The sequence below is a fragment of the Corylus avellana genome, chromosome 1 (genome assembly GCF_965113065.1).
Source record: "Corylus avellana chromosome 1, dhCorAvel1.hap1.2, whole genome shotgun sequence".
Lineage (NCBI taxonomy): Eukaryota > Viridiplantae > Streptophyta > Magnoliopsida > Fagales > Betulaceae > Corylus > Corylus avellana.
The window spans coordinates 4,984,762-5,002,039 of NC_142490.1; the positions used below are offsets into that span (position 1 = coordinate 4,984,762).

General features: G+C 35.6%; 2 protein-coding genes across 3 annotated transcripts; both read right to left on the bottom strand.

Moving 5' to 3' along the window:
• Positions 1–2,310: 2,310 nt before the first annotated feature.
• LOC132171526 (seryl-tRNA synthetase / serine-tRNA ligase) lies at positions 2,311–7,361 on the bottom strand. Its single transcript, XM_059582860.2, has 9 exons — positions 7,139–7,361; positions 6,995–7,065; positions 5,849–6,010; positions 5,670–5,775; positions 4,720–4,913; positions 4,147–4,250; positions 3,877–4,060; positions 3,294–3,473; positions 2,311–2,606 (listed from the first exon to the last, which is right to left on the bottom strand). Exons 1-9 carry the CDS (start codon positions 7,269–7,271, stop codon positions 2,397–2,399), a joined length of 1,344 nt encoding a protein of 447 aa, XP_059438843.1. The 5' UTR covers positions 7,272–7,361; the 3' UTR covers positions 2,311–2,396.
• Positions 7,362–8,783: 1,422 nt separating this feature from the next.
• Positions 8,784–15,872, bottom strand: LOC132170825 (uncharacterized). Of its 2 annotated transcripts, none has more exons than XM_059581943.2 (12): positions 15,175–15,872; positions 14,157–14,225; positions 13,588–13,908; positions 13,204–13,506; positions 12,813–13,118; positions 12,652–12,720; positions 11,812–12,309; positions 11,642–11,710; positions 11,034–11,198; positions 10,051–10,267; positions 9,576–9,917; positions 8,784–9,323 (listed from the first exon to the last, which is right to left on the bottom strand). In XM_059581943.2, the coding sequence occupies exons 1-12, from the start codon at positions 15,814–15,816 to the stop codon at positions 9,208–9,210; spliced, it is 3,117 nt and encodes a 1,038-aa protein (XP_059437926.2). In that variant the 5' UTR covers positions 15,817–15,872; the 3' UTR covers positions 8,784–9,207. The 2 variants fall into 2 exon arrangements, with proteins under 2 accessions (XP_059437926.2, XP_059437925.2); XM_059581942.2 differs by having other exon boundaries at positions 15,169–15,872.
• Between the last annotated feature and the right edge of the window lie 1,406 nt (positions 15,873–17,278).

The window sequence follows — 17,278 nt, forward strand, 5'->3', positions numbered from 1 at the left end:
CTTGGGAATTTGACCAAAGCATTTTCCCTTTCAAACACCCATTTGAATAATATCCACTCGCCCCTTTAAAACCAACCAATTTGCACTTCAAGTTCAGTATCTCTCTCTCTCTCTCTCTAGCTAAAAGAGAAATTTGAAGGGGGACAGAGCAAGGAAAAGAAAAAGACAATCATTTGTCTAGATATATATAGCAAAGCCATGTTTATCTCAAGGGGTCAAATTGTGTATCTCCTACTGGTTCTTTTAAGTATCTCGGCTTTACACCATGAAGTTTTGGGGGCTAGATATCTAAACAAGAAGGTGAAGAATTTAGAGAAGACTCAAGTTTGGAAAAAGGGCTCTTTTGTAAAAGGTGAAGGCTTTTTTGCACCCATCAATAGAGAAGTACCGTTTGCTCCTGATCCCTTACACAACAGGTAAGTAAGTCTTCCAGCAAGTGAGAATCTATTAGAAGTGTATATAAACTACTGCTGAGCACATGGGAGATTGATCAAGAGCTTCTGAGTGATACGACAAGATTGAATGATAGAAGAGATGTTGTTTGTGTTTCCTTATGATTTTATATTTTACTTTTATGATGTTTGTTAATTAGCAGACCAAAAAACTATATTTGGTTTGGATAATAAAGTGTTATTTTTATCGAAAATAAGGTATCATAATGTTGCCCACACTTGTAGCTTGGATCATTTTGTTGGTTGTTTTGATTGGGTTTTAAATCATACATGCAATCAAATCCTTGGTCAGAGGCAGAGCAGTGCAGAACTATTACAGCCTTGTATCACTAGCGATACCTTTAAGGCTTCCTTTTGCAAGCGGGTCCGTGAATATAGAGCTTCCAGTCTTTGACACGATATGTGAATCCGATTAAAAATTAGCAAATTAGGATCAAGGGTATGATCCGTTAAATTAAATAAGTCGAGTTAATCTATATAGTCTTACACCCATATCTTTATACTACTAGAATCCAGCACGCGACTGACATGAACCAAACATGAAATTAGTGAGTTTGGTTGAGTGATATGGCCTATTTACTTAAATGTGTTGTGTTATGGTTAGCGTATATAATCTTAATATCTATGTTTCGATACGACCCAAACAAGAATTATCACCTTTTGGTAAATAGGCGGTGAAGCACGTGGAAGATTGGTAATAGGCCTATCATTCAAAGCTAGCCAATCAGGAAAATAAGAAAAAGACGAAGAAACCATAGCACATTCAAGAACAATTGATTGCTTTGGACAAAAAATAAATAAATTAATAAAATATGCAAATTAATAATTGCCCAACTGACGCAAGGCCGAGGAAAAAATGAGCAATGCTTCAAAATGTCATCTCCTTCTTTGACCCTGACAAAAAATACAACATAGAAAAAGGTATAGGATTCTTGGATAGATTTGATCTTAGAGGCAAACAGGCTTCTTTGTTGTGGACTCTAGTTCAAAAAGTCCAACTTTCAATAGTCAGCTGGAGCCATTGAGTACTAGCTAGGAATTTAATCTATAACCATTACAAAAGTTTGCCCAATAATTTAATCCCATGCTTCCACACCATGTTCCTCCTTTCAAACAGTTTCATAATTGGACTGAATTTTGATCCACCTCCACCGAATTGAATGGGTTTGCGTGTCCTGCATGACAAAAAAAAAATAAAACAAATTTCAGAAAGTGGCAGTGTGATCATATATTAATTAAATAAACTAATTACGAGATTTAATCAAATTTTAATAGTTTGCATTTGACTTGTGTCATGGCCATTTAGGTTACCAGAACATGTTCTTTATCAAATTCAATCATTTCGGCATAACTTTATCATGTAAACCCAATTAGGGCAACTTTGAGCAATTAGATTAACAAATAATTCTGTAATTTCCATGGATTATCGCCAGATTTTTTTAATTTTATCCAGCTCCCCAAATCTATGAAAGAGGAACCATGAAACTTTCTGCCAAAAGCCAAAAAGCTACAACCTTTTCAACGCAAGTTTCTGTTGATATGCTTCATCTTTTGCAGACCATCAATCATTGATTTCATTATTAGATATATAAATAACAGTGGGGCCAGGTACCCCACCAAGGACCTCAAGATGCAAGCAATGGCGAAAATGGCATGTGAAACACAAGCACGGATAAATGAGTAACAAAATTGTTAAATATCCAATAAATTTAGGTAATAAATATTCTCCTTGCAAAATCAACTTTAAGACATTAATCACAAAGTTAGGTTTTCCATTTCCTGAACAATGCATCAAAACAATATAATTTCGTGTTGTTTTTGCACATTCAGTTTTGCTTTTTTTTTTTTTTTTTGGGGGGGGGAAATGGGGTCGGGCGGATAATAACATCAAAGTTTTAGTTACTTTCCTAGTAATTCTCAATCAAAGCCAAGTAAAATAACAAACTAGGCCTTCGGTTTCTTCCCTTTGGCTTCGGGGGCCGGTTTGTTCTTGAAAGGTAGGAAGGACTTTCCACCCATAAATTCTCGTAAAGCTGCTGGTACCTCCACACCATCCTCTTTCTGGTAGTTCTCAAGAATGCAACACATGGTTCTCTCTGTTGCTGTGAGAGTAGAGTTCAATAGGTGCACATATTTCTTTGCTTGCTCATTGCTCTGCAACAGCACAAAATAAAAAGGGGAAAAACAATCATACATTGGAAAACGCCATAATCATGAGGAGTTGATTGGAGGGGAAGCTAAAATTATGATCTCATAGAGGAAAAAGGTCAATCTAGATTCAATTGCCAATATAGTTCTCTTACACGCCATCCATATTTTATCGGCCTCACAAGAAAAGTTTGATTTCTAAGATTGGGATTCGGCTTCCTAGTAAGATTTATCAACAAGGCACGATAATCCCTTTTGTACCAGCAAAAGTATCCTGATTTTTCTTATATTTGACATTGTTTTAAGCATACTTGGCCCGATAGAAATATCTTTTCTCATTCTTTGGACAATCCTCATTCTGGATCAACCCAAAAAGTTCAAAGCAATTTAACAGCCAAAATTAATTTCTTTTTATGATAAGCAGATAGACATAAGGAGGAAATTTCGCCTACACATGATGAATGATGAATGTAAATTACTGGTGAGTTCCAGATTATATTATAGCATTGAAGTTTACCAAAGTTTCTATTATTCAATAAGAAAAGCTTTCTACTAAATGGTAAGCTTCCATCAACTTTATTTCATTAATATACTCAATATTGCTTTTGATAGAGGCATCCTGGTCAGCAATCAGGACTAAATGATAACCCTATGGCTTGGCTAAGACTTAATAAGAGAGTTCACAGGATATACCTTTTTCTGTCCACATCGAATTTCCAATCTTCTGGACTGGTAGTCTGTACAGTTTGAACAGGACACCAGCTCTCTGTAAGTCTGAGATGCAGGAAACCATGCTTCCAAATCATACTTCTTTGCAGCTGCATCATTCAGAGCACCAGAAACGATGGCAACAATTTGATAGGGGATGTTTAGCTGCATTATCAAAAACAATATCAGATGCAACAAGTAAAATACAAGGCACTATTGAATTGAGAAAGATCATCATGTCACTAAGGGGGAATTCATATATAGAACCCCATGGTTCTCCCACAAGAAGTCGGGAGAGAAAAGAATCAACCTGTTTCACTTATACACACAAGTCCTTACTTGCACAAATATATAAGTAATTAAGCATGTCTTGACTTTTATACATACAAACACAAATATATTTGTATCTCGTACTTAGAAAACATAGGAAAATGGGGCATCAAAACTCATCCCTGGATCACCCAGGTCATGTGGCATGTACAGAACTAACCAAGTCATCAATATTCTAATCAAGAATTTCCCAATGAACAGAAATTAAACACATTTTAGTATTCATGAAGGATGATACCATCTGGTAGAAATCCTCCGAGTTCTTGATCATTTCCTCATGCATGGCCCAAGATTCACCATTATCTGGGCCAGTAATGCAAAACTGTTCCACCTTCTCAAACTGATGAACTCTGAATATCCCCAGAGTATCTCGACCATGAGAACCAGCCTCTTTACGGAAGCAAGATGAGTATCCAGCATATCTGGAAAATATTGAATATTCATGAACAAAAGGCATCAACCATATTTTTCTTAGACAGGGGAACAAGCTTCAAGAAGATATCACAACCTTAAGGGCAGCTCAGAAGGATGGATCCAATCATCCAAATGATATGCACAGAGTGGCTGTTCAGCTGTAGCAATCAGATATTTGTCATCTCCCTCACCTGTCACCTATTACATGCCAAAAACATCAGTAAGCTCATGTACTGGAAGATAAATTGTAAAAGAGTACGGATGAAGTATTCCTCTTTATCTGGTGTAAGATCCTCCCACCCTCTCTCTTTCTTTTCTTTTTCCGATAATTACTTATACCAAAAAGGAGCCAAGAGGGTGTAACAAGTACACAAGAAGTATACAAGATGTAACTCCCCAAGTTCAAATAAAAACAAAGAAAAGAGAAATCCTAAAAATGAAGAAATAAATGAAGTCAAAGAAAAAAATGATACGAAGAGATAGAATTAGCCAGCCATGACAACAAAGTGCATAGAAAGTCAGCAAGTAAAAAGTCAAAGATACTATTGCATCCAAATACTACCAAAAACATCAAAATCTTAAAATACAAAATAAACATGTGCATATATCAATTAAATCTTTTGGGTGCATAGTACTAAAGATATTTGCAGAAATATGCAAATGTTACCTTGTAAAGTTCTTCGTCAAATTGTGCTAATTGAGCACACTTTGCCATGATATCTTTTCTCATGAAGAATGGAGTCTGCAGTGCTGTATATCCTCTTTTCTCCAAAAAATCAAGACCAAAGTTAATCAGAGCTTGGTTAAGACGCACACCATCTCCTTTCAAGTAGAAACCTCTACCTCCAGCTACATCAGTACCTACATATTTCAAGCATACTGGGATTAGCAATCAAAACCAATTCCATCACAGATTGAGCTGTCACACGAGTTTAAATCTGATGAGAGAGGTTTAAGGCTATGAGCCTAGCAATCGCACTACTTAGGAATAATACATCTAGGCAGTAAAAGTGAGGGGACAAAAGAACATGTAAATGAGAATGTATATGTATACCTTAGAATGGACAAGTAATGCCTTTATCTTTTGCCCACTGAGTGAATTTAAATTACACAAACTCAAGAAGTTGACCCCATGAGATGGATTCGAGCACAATTGAGCAAGCAGGGTAAATTATTGCACACTCTAGGGCCCTATTCTTATAGAAGAGGAAAAACTTACCCATTACACTAAGAGTAAACCTCTAATTCAGGTTGAAATGAAGAAGAATGAACAATTTTAGCAAATCATGTTTTTGATGAATAAAGTGCAAATATCAAATATGGTTCATCAAAAACAATTGTAGCACCCATACAAGAAAAAAAATAGTTTGATCAGATCAATCAGGGTAGACTTGGAGCAACTCCAAGGATCTAAGATACAGATACACTAATTGTAAGCTGGCATTAAAAAAAAAAAACCTTCAACACATACACAATAATCAATGCCAAACCAGTGTCATGCATCAATCAACTTATAAACATTAGGTGCACCACAATATTTCCTATAGTAAACCATAATGCTTTCAAGCCCAGGTGCAAAATTTGTGGCCTTAAATCTGAATGACAACAATTTAATACCTTTCTTCAAATCTGCAATACCGAGGAGCTCAACAAGCTCAACATGATTCTTTAGTTTTGGCTCCAACCGTTTCTCACCCCATGATCTGACGACCGCATTGTTTGCCTATAACACATTCATAAATTCATAATTCCCGACAAGCATTAGCACAATGAAATGATATGGCTAAGTCATATACCTCATCGTTACTGACTGGAACTGAATCATGAACAAAATTTCCAATTACTTCCAATTTTGAATTCAATTGTTTCAAAAGTTCCCGAACTTCGGCTTCTTTCTCTGCTGCCGACTTCTTATTATCCTCTGTATTCTTAATCATCGCAGAGGTGTCTTCACCAGCCTTTTTTGCAAAACAAATTATGCAATTCAGTTTCATACCAAATAAGCCCAAGAATAAATTTTTAAAAAATCCAACAGAACCCAAATATACAAATTACGGGAATACTAAAAAGATTAAGCCAACTGGCTTTTGGCACACAGAATTAATCTGATATCTGATACAATTTCTGAAATATGGAGCTCATCACTCCTCTACAAAAGAATAATGTTTTCTACGTTGCGATATACATCTGCTCATTTGCACGCACACCACCAGCCTGTACCTATGTACACATGTGGACTTCTTCCATTTCTTATACACAAAGCAAGCAAAAAAAAAAAAAAATTGAAACTAGAGACTCCAACCCGAAGTCCATTACACCACACATCCTTACACAATTTCTTTCTTGTTTCTTTTCTAGAACATCTAAAAGCTTAAAATAAAATCTAATGAGTAATTAGAACCTTCAGCATTTTCACTTCTATACTCCACAGTCTACAAAAATACACCTCAAGACCCTGTTTTGTTTATACAGGAAATCTTTCCATACCAGAAAGGGCATGGCTTCCAATGTACATTGGAACCAACATGTGTCGGTTCCCACACTGTTCGTGCTTCATGAGAAAAACGAACCAAATTGTACCAGAAAATTTCTCTGCGATGAATATTTCGAGGCTCCATTACAGTTACAAATGGGTACTAAACTCTCCTAACTATCTTCGTTTCTTTCTTTTTCTCTTTCATGGAATAACATCAGATCCTGGCATAACATTAGTTACATTATGCAATTTTCCAACATTATCTGATAGCAAATCAAACAAATTTTCAAACGTTTCAACCAAAAAAGCGCGCCTAAGTAACTTTTTAATTTCCTTTGAGGCTATAACGTTATCACAAACGCGAATGTTTTCCCTTGAATTTTTTGCCTTCTAAACCCCTCCCCCCCCCTAATCCAGGAAAATGATGATGGTAAAGAAATGATAAAGAAAAAATATGAAGACTCACAATTCGAAGCTGAGCGATTTGCTTGTTGATCTTGTTGAAGTCTTTGCGAAGATTCTCGAGCTCGAATTGAACTGAGCATCAACACAAATGAATGAGTAAAACCATTAACAAACTTACAAATTCAGAGAGAGAGAGAGAGATTACGTTGGCGCCATTCTTTGTCGAGCTTGATGACCTCGTCGACGATTTCGACGTTGGCGAAACGACGCCGTTGAGATTCCCGGATGAGATCGGGATTGCCGCCCTTCTCTACTCTGAACAAGTTGATGTCCAACATTCTCTCTCAGCGTGTGTCTGCAGCAAGGAAATGGAGAGTAAAGCAAAGCAAAGCAAAGCAGGTTCTCTTTAAACCCTAGCTACGAATCCACTCGTTAAACGCTGTTTGGGACAACCGGACAAGGCTACCCTTAAGGGTGGGCACGGGTCGGATCGGGCCGGTATCCGCCATTTCAGATACCCGACCCGCAAATTGTGGGTGTAAAAAAAATGTCTCGGGTGCAGTGAACAAAAATCTTGGGTCTCGGGTTTTTCGATAGGTTTTTCTTTTTTTTTTTTTTTTGATTGGGTTAGGCATACGGGGGTTTACTTTCCTTTGTTTTTTTATACATCCTGCAGTAAAAAACAACGAGGTTCTTTTTTACATCCCGAGTCCATGAAACTTATGACAAAGGTGGCTGACCGGTGCTCCGGGATTGCAGGCTGGAGCCGTGGCCGTGGACTGGAGGGGGTGCGGCACAGCTTTAGGTTGGACTTTGGAGAATAAATAAATGAAAACTGTGAGAGAGAGAGAGAGAGAAAGAGGGGCAGACGAGCGACTGAAGAGGGTTCGGGTTTTCATTTTTGTGTTATGCATTATGGGGCGGGGCAGGTACCCGTGTAATTAAAAAAATTCTAACCGCAACCCGCCCCGCCCCGCACCGCACGGATAGTAAAAAATCCAACCCAAAACTAAAACCCGGTGTTTACAGGGCGGGTGGAGCGGTTTTAACGGGTTTGGGCAGGTTTTGTCCACCCCGCCGGGGCATGAATTGCTGGTTACCTTTTAATGTCCGGGTAATATACGAATTAAAAGTAATGGAGAAAAATTTACATACCCTCCTCAATGTCTCTCCCAAATTACCAAAACAATATCAATATTTTTCCAATAATAAAACTACTCTTAGTAAAATAAAAACAAAAAATACTATAACTAAAGGAAAAAATCCATTTTACCCCCTAAAATTTTAAGAGTTTTTTAATTTGAACCATAAAGTTTAAAAATTGACAATGTACCTCCTTAATGTTTCAAAAAATTTCAATTTAAACATTCCGTTACAAATTTCCGTTAAATTAAAAGGAAATTTTTTTTAAAAAAAGTCTGAGGGTAATTACATAATTTTTTAGATTTCCGTCCATTTTGATGAAAATTAGTAACGAAAGGTTTAAATTGAAATTTTTTGAAATATTAGGAAGTACATTGCCAATTTTTAAACTTTGGAGTTCAAATTAAAAAACTCCTGAAACTTCAGGGAGGTAAAGTGAATTTTTTCCAAAACTAAAAATTAAAAAAAAAAAAAAAAATTCAATGGGCAGCCAAATTTAATAAAATAAAAAAAATCATTTTTATTAGAAAAAAATTTTAAAAAAAAATTGATTTCTTTTATAAAAATTGAATTTTTTTGTTTTTTATTTTAATTAAAGTTTCAGTTTTAAAAAACTAAAAAATTCTACTTATGTTGCACAAAAACAAGAACATTTTCATTAATCCTTCTTAGTGACTGCAAACTCACGGTACATAATGGAAAGGAAATGGGAAGAAGGAGGAGGAGGAAGAAATATTTATTATCCTCAATGTTTCATAGCTCTATTTCTAGGTATATGGGTGTTTTTTATCACCCATTTCCTGAACATACAGACTTAAAAACACAATAACACAATACTTCTACATTCAATTATTAGCCTATAGCTTCCACCAAAAAGAATGGTAATCAATCAAGAAAAAGAAAAAGAAAGATTGAATTGTATACTTTTCCCCATCAAAACCGAGCACCGACGTCTTCCCCGGGATCTTGAAAATCAAACTGCGTTTTTTTCTTGCCTCATGCGATCGTTATGGTCGAGCAACTGCAGTTAGCACTCCAAAAGCCTTAATCCCAAGACGAAACAATTCAGACTCTGATCACATCTGAAGGGCTCCTGTAAAGCTACCGAACCTCTTTTGGTACAATCCCTCGTCATAAGCTACCGTGAATTCGTGGCAACTTAGGAGAATCACAACTTATAAGATTTGCCCACAAGTTTGCAAGAGTAAGAAAGTAGTGCTCCCCATTCCAAACCACTAGCTTCAAGCCTGATTCAGTCAATTCTAGAGAAGCTTAGAAAATGTCAAAACTTGAAAGTACTGTTTTTAGATTCACCAAAGTAAGAATCTTGCATCAATATATATAAAAGAATTATTTTGATTCAAACTTATCACGGACAACCCAAGAATGATAAACAGTGAGGGGGTAATAATTCCAAAATCCATAGGAAAAATGGTTAGTTAATTGGCCTGGAATAGCTTAATTAACCCCTGAGAGCTATCAATTCAATATCTACATACCTGGCACTGTTCCTGCAGTTAAGGCCGATAAACGACACATAGGTTGTCCAGAGAAAACATGGTTTTGAAGAGCAAGTGCATCAATATTATGAATATAGTTGATAGATTCCAGCAGTGCCTTTATAGTTCCATCATACTCAAAATCAATGTGATCAGAAATACTCTTGAGAGCATCTTCAAGTCCTGAACTTGACCATATACTATAACACTCACTTAGAAGACCAACCAAGAGACTGGCATCACCAGAAGATAAAAGTATCCATGGCTTGTAAAGCTTGGTTGAGGCTCCAAGAACTTCAACTACTCTGTAAATTTCTCCAAGGGCAAGGATATACCGCTTCCCTGAATTTTCACCAAAAACAAAAAGCATAAAAATTAATGAGAAGGCAATGTAACTTTATTTCTTTTTATGTAAGGACACGATAATGTCAAATAAATCTGCCATCATCATGATGGTGCCTTATACAAACGGTACCTTGAGGTTCAGAGAAAATTTGACTTTGTATGTTCTTTTGTATTGACTGCTTCCAAATTAAGGCTCCGTGTTTCAGCTCTTCGATACAAATAGAGACTATATTAGACCATGTCGAAACATAATATTGTTGCTCCTCCATTGATCCCAATTTTAGAATCGTTAGTGTTGATGCCACATCTTTTAGGACTTCAATAGCTGACCTCACTTCCTTTTCTGCCTAAAAAAACAAAATATACATGGATAGGTGACAAGCTAAAGTGACTAATGAGCACAATATTATAAACAATTCATCATAGAATGCGAAAAAAAAGTTCTTTTCTGAGTTTTTGACAAACATATTATTGCTTCACCTAGAAATTGTGTTGAGAGAGAGTTCAAATATAGTTTGTTGGTTCCAATTATTGTTGGTAAGAATCAAGCTTAGTACCTCACTTGGAACTGTATTTATCCAAATGTTTAAAAATCTTAAAATTTAAGTTCATCACACATTTCCTTACGGTCATATTGGATATCGAACTCCACTAAAAAACATAAGAAAGAGATACTTAAACAATTAGAAAGCACAAGAATGCGAACTAACACTGGCTCACTTTATCACTCAAATTAAGCAAAAAAATTAGAGGGGAGGGGAAGAATGCAGCAAACAAGGTAAGAACATTTCCTAAATTCAGCAAATAAACAGTTCTGAACACCTACTCAATATCAGCACATAAACTACTGCATAAGCACATCTTATACTTGGCTCAGAAAAGAAGCCAAGCAGCTTATAATGGTGATCATATGTTCAAATTACCGCCAGCAGATCAAGCACTGTTTCAATTTTAGAGTTTAAAAATTCAACATACAGTGACCATATTAATAACAAATCGCACTCACAAGTATCCGACATTATTTATGTTAACCCATTGTAAATATCTAAATGCATGTTTTGATAAGAATAAGTAACAGGTGACTTTTAGCTGTAATAAGAATAAGATGCATACCAATGACAATCTTCTTGATAACTGATATTCTGACTCAATAGCTTGGAACTTTGGTTCCTGCAGAACTTCTAGAAAACTGCTGAAGCAAATATCTCTTGGTGATAGATTCTCTGACTGCACTTCTTTAGCGATCAAATTATCTTTGTAGAGTTCATTATAGAATTCCTACAATAGAAAGCAACAATTAATATAACAAAGTTAAGACCATTCCCCCACCCCCACCCCCCCCACCCCCAAAAAAAAAAAAAAAACTCACCAAAGAGGGCTGAATTCAAAATAAGAAGAAAATATTCAATAGACATGTATTATTGATGAAGGGAGAGAGAGAGATTTATCAAACTGAAAGCTAAGAAGATGAAAACAATATAAACTCCAGAACTGCTAATATAAATTCATTAAGGATAGAGGATCCAACCTCCAGAAGCCATGATCTTATCGAATTAATTTCTTATGCATTCAAGATAAACAGCCAAACGTCACTTAAAATGCTTATATACAAGTTTCTCAAGCTTTTCCGCATTGCATACTCAAAGCATAAAACCAGACAAATTGTGCAAATAATAATAAGGAAAGGCATAAAATATATATGACCAAGTACAGTCACCAACCTTTATTTCCTCATCAAGAGATTTTGCTTCTGCCTCTTCACCAGAAAGAGTAGCAGTACTTTGAGCTTTCTGACAAATTGTATTTTCATAAAATTCAATAAGATAAGCAAATTTAACATTTCAAAAAAAAAAAAAAAAAAAAAGGAAAGAATTTTAACAAGTTTACCAACCTTCAAATTATCAAGATGATACAGTACAACTGAGCACAATTCATCCTTTAATTTGCAATAGAAATCGACACAATCATTTAGCTCTAATGTGGTCGAAAGTTTTTTCTCTGAATCTACAAGATCAATATCAGAACTTCCGTCTTCAGCTCTGGTACCTGAAATGGCAGCCTTAAAATCCCAGGAATCTTCATCAAAATCATCATCAGTGTTGACTAAATCAGATTCCAACATTGTTGTGGTGGAATGCATCCCGTGGTCACTTGCTTTTGGTATATGATTAACAGAAGCATTCTGCTCAGCTTGACTGTACAGACTTGATATGAGATCATTGATAGATATATTAGAACCGGGACTTTTGATGCTATCTCTTGGGTTGGAGGCGGGTGTAACAGTAGAAGCATCTTTAAGGATAAAGGGATCGTCAGAATCCAGGTTTCTATCACTGAAAATGGCCATGGGCAAGGGTTCTCTATGATTCTCAGACCTGAACTCATTCCTCTGGAAAAATAAGAATGGAAGATGGTAACAGAACAACAAGAAAAAAGAATGTGCTAATGAGAGCATAAAACATTTCCAAACTTTACTTTGTCAATTAAACACTAAAATTTCAAAAGACAGACCTAAATAATATTGGAAACAAGAATCAGATGTCAGGAAAGAGAAAAAAGATCAACCCCCCACCCCCAAAAAAATCCACTGGAAAAGAAAAAACGAAAGAAAAGAGGAAGCAAAGTGAGAAGAATGATTCAACAATAGTCTCTAAGCAGAGCATTTTGAATTGCAGGAAACCTAATATATAAATTTTAATAAATGGAATAAGAATATCAACTGAATCACTACCTGGATTTCAACACTAAAAGCAGGTGCTTCTGCACCAGCAGGAGAATAATCAGCAACCTTGAACTCTTCCTACAACCAAACAAAAGTTTTTAGTATCCACGTTCTTTACATATCTTAAAATAAAAAATGAATTAAAGAATAAAATCATAATTAAACTGCACCTCATGCTTTGATCCGGTTTCTGAAAATGCATCCCTGAATTCCTCAAAGTTCTCACCAGATTCATCGTTCTCATCAACTGTCGAGGAATTCAAACCATTCTGCTTGCTTTTAGAGTAAGACTCAGAGATAATATCATCTTTAGTCACAGAAGTTGGATTGAAATTAAATCCAAATTCCAATTCCAGAGATTTGGGAGAAACCCCATTTGATGCTACGAATGACTCTTTAGGATTGCTTGCACAATTGACATCATAAGTAAGTGCTTCTACACAAGCAGGAGAACTATCAGCAACCTTTGGCTCTTCCTACAACAACAAATGCGTTTGAGCACATTCTTCCAGAGTTTCAACATTGTATACAAAATATAGAATTCCAATCAAAGTGACTCACTGATTTATGTTTAGATCCAGATTCTGAAAATGCATCCTTAAATTCCCAAAAGTTCTCGTTGGCACCAACTTTCTCATCAGAAAGAGATGATATCAAATCACTCTGTTTGCCTTTAGAGTATGAATCCAAGACGATATCTTTCATAAAACTCGGGTTGAAATTAAATCCAGAGTCCCATTTCCTAGAATTTTGAGAGACCCCATCTGATCCAGCAAATAAATCAACAGATACACTAACACCATCACCATCAAATATTTTTGCTTCTACACCAGCGAGAGATGTATCAGCAACCTTTGGTTCCTCCTACAGCCAAATTTAAAGTCTGACAATGCAAATTCGTCGAAATCTCAAGTAACAAAAAGAAACCAAATCAAACTGACTCACCAACTTAGGCTGTGATCCAGTTTCTGGACATGCATCCTTGAATTCCCAAAAATCTTCCACAGAATCAACTTTTTTATCAGCTGAAGAAGAGTTCATCCCATTTGCAATATCATTGTCCTTGCTTTTGGAAAATGAATCCAAGATAAAACCATCTTGCTTAGTCATAGGACTCGAGTTGAAATCAAACCGAAAACCCCATTCACCACTTCTGTGAGAAGTCCCATTTGACACCAAAAACAAATCGCCAGGACCATGCACACCATTGCCAAACCCAAATGTAGGCATGGCCCCCTCAGTATTTTCCCATCTTTTCCCTTCAACCTTCAATCAGAAAACCTCAGATTTAGACCAATGAAATCCCCGCACAAGCACGCATGTATCTATACATTTAGCGGCACAATTAACTACACAAATGCCATCCTATTTCAAGTTCAAGAAAAAGTTTACTGCCAAATTAAGTTGCTTGAAGAAAGCTAATTGGTTCTAAACTCCCAAGGAAAATTCAAGTGTGTGACACAAACACTACCAAGCATCAACATTCAAATACACAAAAAGTAAACAATACCCGCCTGGATTTCTTGGTCTATCTGTGCAGTTGCTTCTACTTTCAGTCCTGATGATTCAAAAATCCCTTCTTCCTGATAAAAACAGAAAAACAATTTAAAATAAAAACCATAGCTTCCATAATGCTCTTTTTAATTGTTGGCACTACACACACACACGCAACAAATTGTAAACTCTTTGGGAGCTAAGAAAACAACCTCTACTCAATTGTGCCTCATAAAATCAAAAATCAAAACTAAAGCACCAAATTGATGGATCAACACTGATTAGGCTTTGGATGGTACAAGGGTTTGTCAAGTTATTGGATCAAAGTCGATGCTTGGAAGATGTTGGTAATGAGTATTTAATGGATTTACTTTGGAGATCATTCTTTCAAGAAGCTGAAATGGATGAGTTTGGTAACATTATTCAAACTATAAAAAATTGCATCACAATCAATCTGAGCCCCAAAGCCTTGGACACCGAGGCAAAGAAATGTTTGTATCCAACTTGCTCTACACAATGAAGTTAGAATTGATAAAATATCTATATCGTTACCAGCTGATACATGACAAGTTTTCTCATTAATGTTTCTCTCCTTATAATATAATGTGGTGATAACGATCCTGCCACTGAAATGGTAAGATCATGCATGATGCCATGTATTTTGCATTGAATTATGTTACCAAACTCATCCATTTCAGCTTCTTGAAAGAATGATCTCCAAAGTAAATCCATAAAATACTCATTACCAACATCTTCCAAGCATCAGTTTCCATCCGATAACTTGACAAACCCTTGTGCTATCCAAAGCTTAGTCAGTGTTGATCTATCCAAAGCTTTCCTAATGGCCTTTCCAAATGTTCAGTATACAAAAATAAATAAATAAATAATCGAAATTTCAATTCCCAAATGGTGAACTCAATCACTTACAAAACCAAAAACAACTTGAAATTAATTATTGACTTCAACTATTTTCATTTTTTTTTTGTCAGTTACCAAACAAAGAAACTAAAATTTATAGAAAAAAGGTTATACCTTTACCTTAGAATGCCCATTTGCGATCCGAGATTCGGGTTCTGCAGCCTTGAATTCCCACCCATCATCATCAAAATCATCAGAACTCACATTCCCTTCGAGCAAATCCGAACCAAAACCATTCATAGTGTTGTTAAACTCAGATCCATTTGAATTCACATTCGACCCGTTGGGGGCGTTGATTTGCTGATTCTGGCCATACAAATTTGCAATCAAATCATTAACATTCAAACCCGATCCTTTTCTCTCAGAATTGCCTATTTTGTTGTCAGAGAAAACGGTTCCGCCATCACCAACTCTAGATTCGCCCGCACCAGATCCCTCCTCTTCTTTCCCTTCCTCTTCCAATTCCCCAAATATAGACAAGGGCAGAGCTCCCCGCGGCTTCGCCCACTGGACCTTCTCCGGATCGACCCGGACCGGCCCACTATAATCGGGTTTAGAGGTGTTGTTGTTGGCTGGAACCGAATGGACGGCACCACCGGAGAGGTCGGATTTGGGGGTGTCTATGAACTCGCCCCATGAATTGGAGGAGGAGGAGGAGGAATTCCGGACGCTGAATTGGGTGGGAACCGAATGGACGATGGGATTTGGGAACGATGCGAAATGGAAGTCCCCGAAGCTCTCGTCTTCGTCGTCCTCCGCCATAGCTCAGGGCTCCTCTCCCTCTCTGTTTCTCTTTCCCTCGGTTTTGGGGATTGGTGCCAAACGGTGCGCACATGGTGCATGTTAGAATGCCACTCAGTCTGACGTGGACGGCACCCAACACAGCCAACACTTTTTGTTTTTAAAAATTAGAAAGAAAAAAAAAATGCAAAATTGGTTATATTAAATATTGTTCTGATATCTTTCCTAATTCCTATACTATAATAATAATAATAATTTATGGTTATCAACTTTCTTCCAAATTCCGTTAATATATTACCTCAAATCCAATTATGTCTTTTATTATAAAAAAAGGTTTTATATTTACTTAAGAATTAGGCGGGTAAAATGTTTCAATAGCAGCATCATCTTCAACATCAATAGCTATCATGGGTCTTCAAGAGGTAGTTCAATCAGTTGCAATCATGTTTAATGAAGCGGAGGTTATGAATTCAAATACCTCTTCTCTCTCTTATGTGGACATATCAAAAAAAAAAAAAAATAACCATAGTGGGGAATCCATCCGAATTAGGCCTAAAAAATTATTCGAATAAATAAATAAATAAAATATCTAATATTCGAACTGCTTTTGTAGGAAGATAGTGTATATTTCACTCTTAGTTTTAGGGAATCTTAAACTCAAATATTAGCATTATTAGTAACTTTTCTAAATTTTACTTATTAAATAGTTAAAAATTACATTTCTTTATTTTAATTATTTACTTTTTTTTTTAAAAAAAAAAAGTACTCACAAAAACCTCACCATTTTAATTATTTTATTGAAATATTATTTTTTAAATATTTCTTTATTCCTTTTCTAATGTTTGTATTTTTTTTAATGGTCATATTTTTAAAACTTTATATTTTTCTAACAGTCATATTTTATAATTTTTTTTTTCTTACCTCACGGTCATATTTTTTAATATTTGTCTTATCTTATTATTGATCATAGCTTTAAATTTTTGTCTTTTTCCTAATAGTCATGTACATGTTTTTAAAATTTGTTTTGTTTTGTTTTTTTTTTTTTTTTTTTTCCTAACCATCATATTTTTCAAAAAATGACACATGTTTTCACTATAAATAATATAATTTTCTCTCCAATTATCATTAACCTCAACCAAGGTTTATTTTTCATCCAATATATGTTTTTTTTATCTTTCTCTTGGTGAGTGAAAAAGGAAGAGGAAATCGGTTTTAATGATTTTTTATTCATTTAGTGAGTGAATAGTGCTCACTATTGTTCACTATTAATAGTGAACACCGTTCACTCACTAATTTTTTTTTTCACAAAAATAATGAGGCCGTTAGAGAGGTATTTAGAGCATTTTCACCAAATTAGCTCACCAAAATAATTAAAAATAGATTTAGTGATACTGCTAATAATATTCTTATGCCACCATTAAATAGGCTGAAGAGCTTGAATGGGCCAGACCAATCAAAGATCATTAACAGCCATGTAAAAAAA

Bases quoted from the DNA above. Each gene is read 5' to 3' on its own strand.
- LOC132170825 (XM_059581942.2), bottom strand. From the start codon at position 15,816: ATGGCGGAGGACGACGAAGACGAGAGCTTCGGGGACTTCCATTTCGCA. The intron at 14,226-15,168 runs GTATAACCTTTT...TGTTTTTATCAG, and splicing joins ATGGGCATTCTAAGGTAAAG to GAAGAAGGGATTTTTGAATC. The intron at 13,119-13,203 runs GTGAGTCACTTT...TTGTTGTTGTAG, and splicing joins CTGGATCTAAACATAAATCA to GAAGAGCCAAAGGTTGCTGA.
- LOC132171526 (XM_059582860.2), bottom strand. From the start codon at position 7,271: ATGTTGGACATCAACTTGTTCAGAGTAGAGAAGGGCGGCAATCCCGAT. The intron at 7,066-7,138 runs GTAATCTCTCTC...GTTGATGCTCAG, and splicing joins CGACAAAGAATGGCGCCAAC to TTCAATTCGAGCTCGAGAAT. The intron at 4,251-4,719 runs GTAACATTTGCA...GGCATGTAATAG, and splicing joins TTGACGAAGAACTTTACAAG to GTGACAGGTGAGGGAGATGA.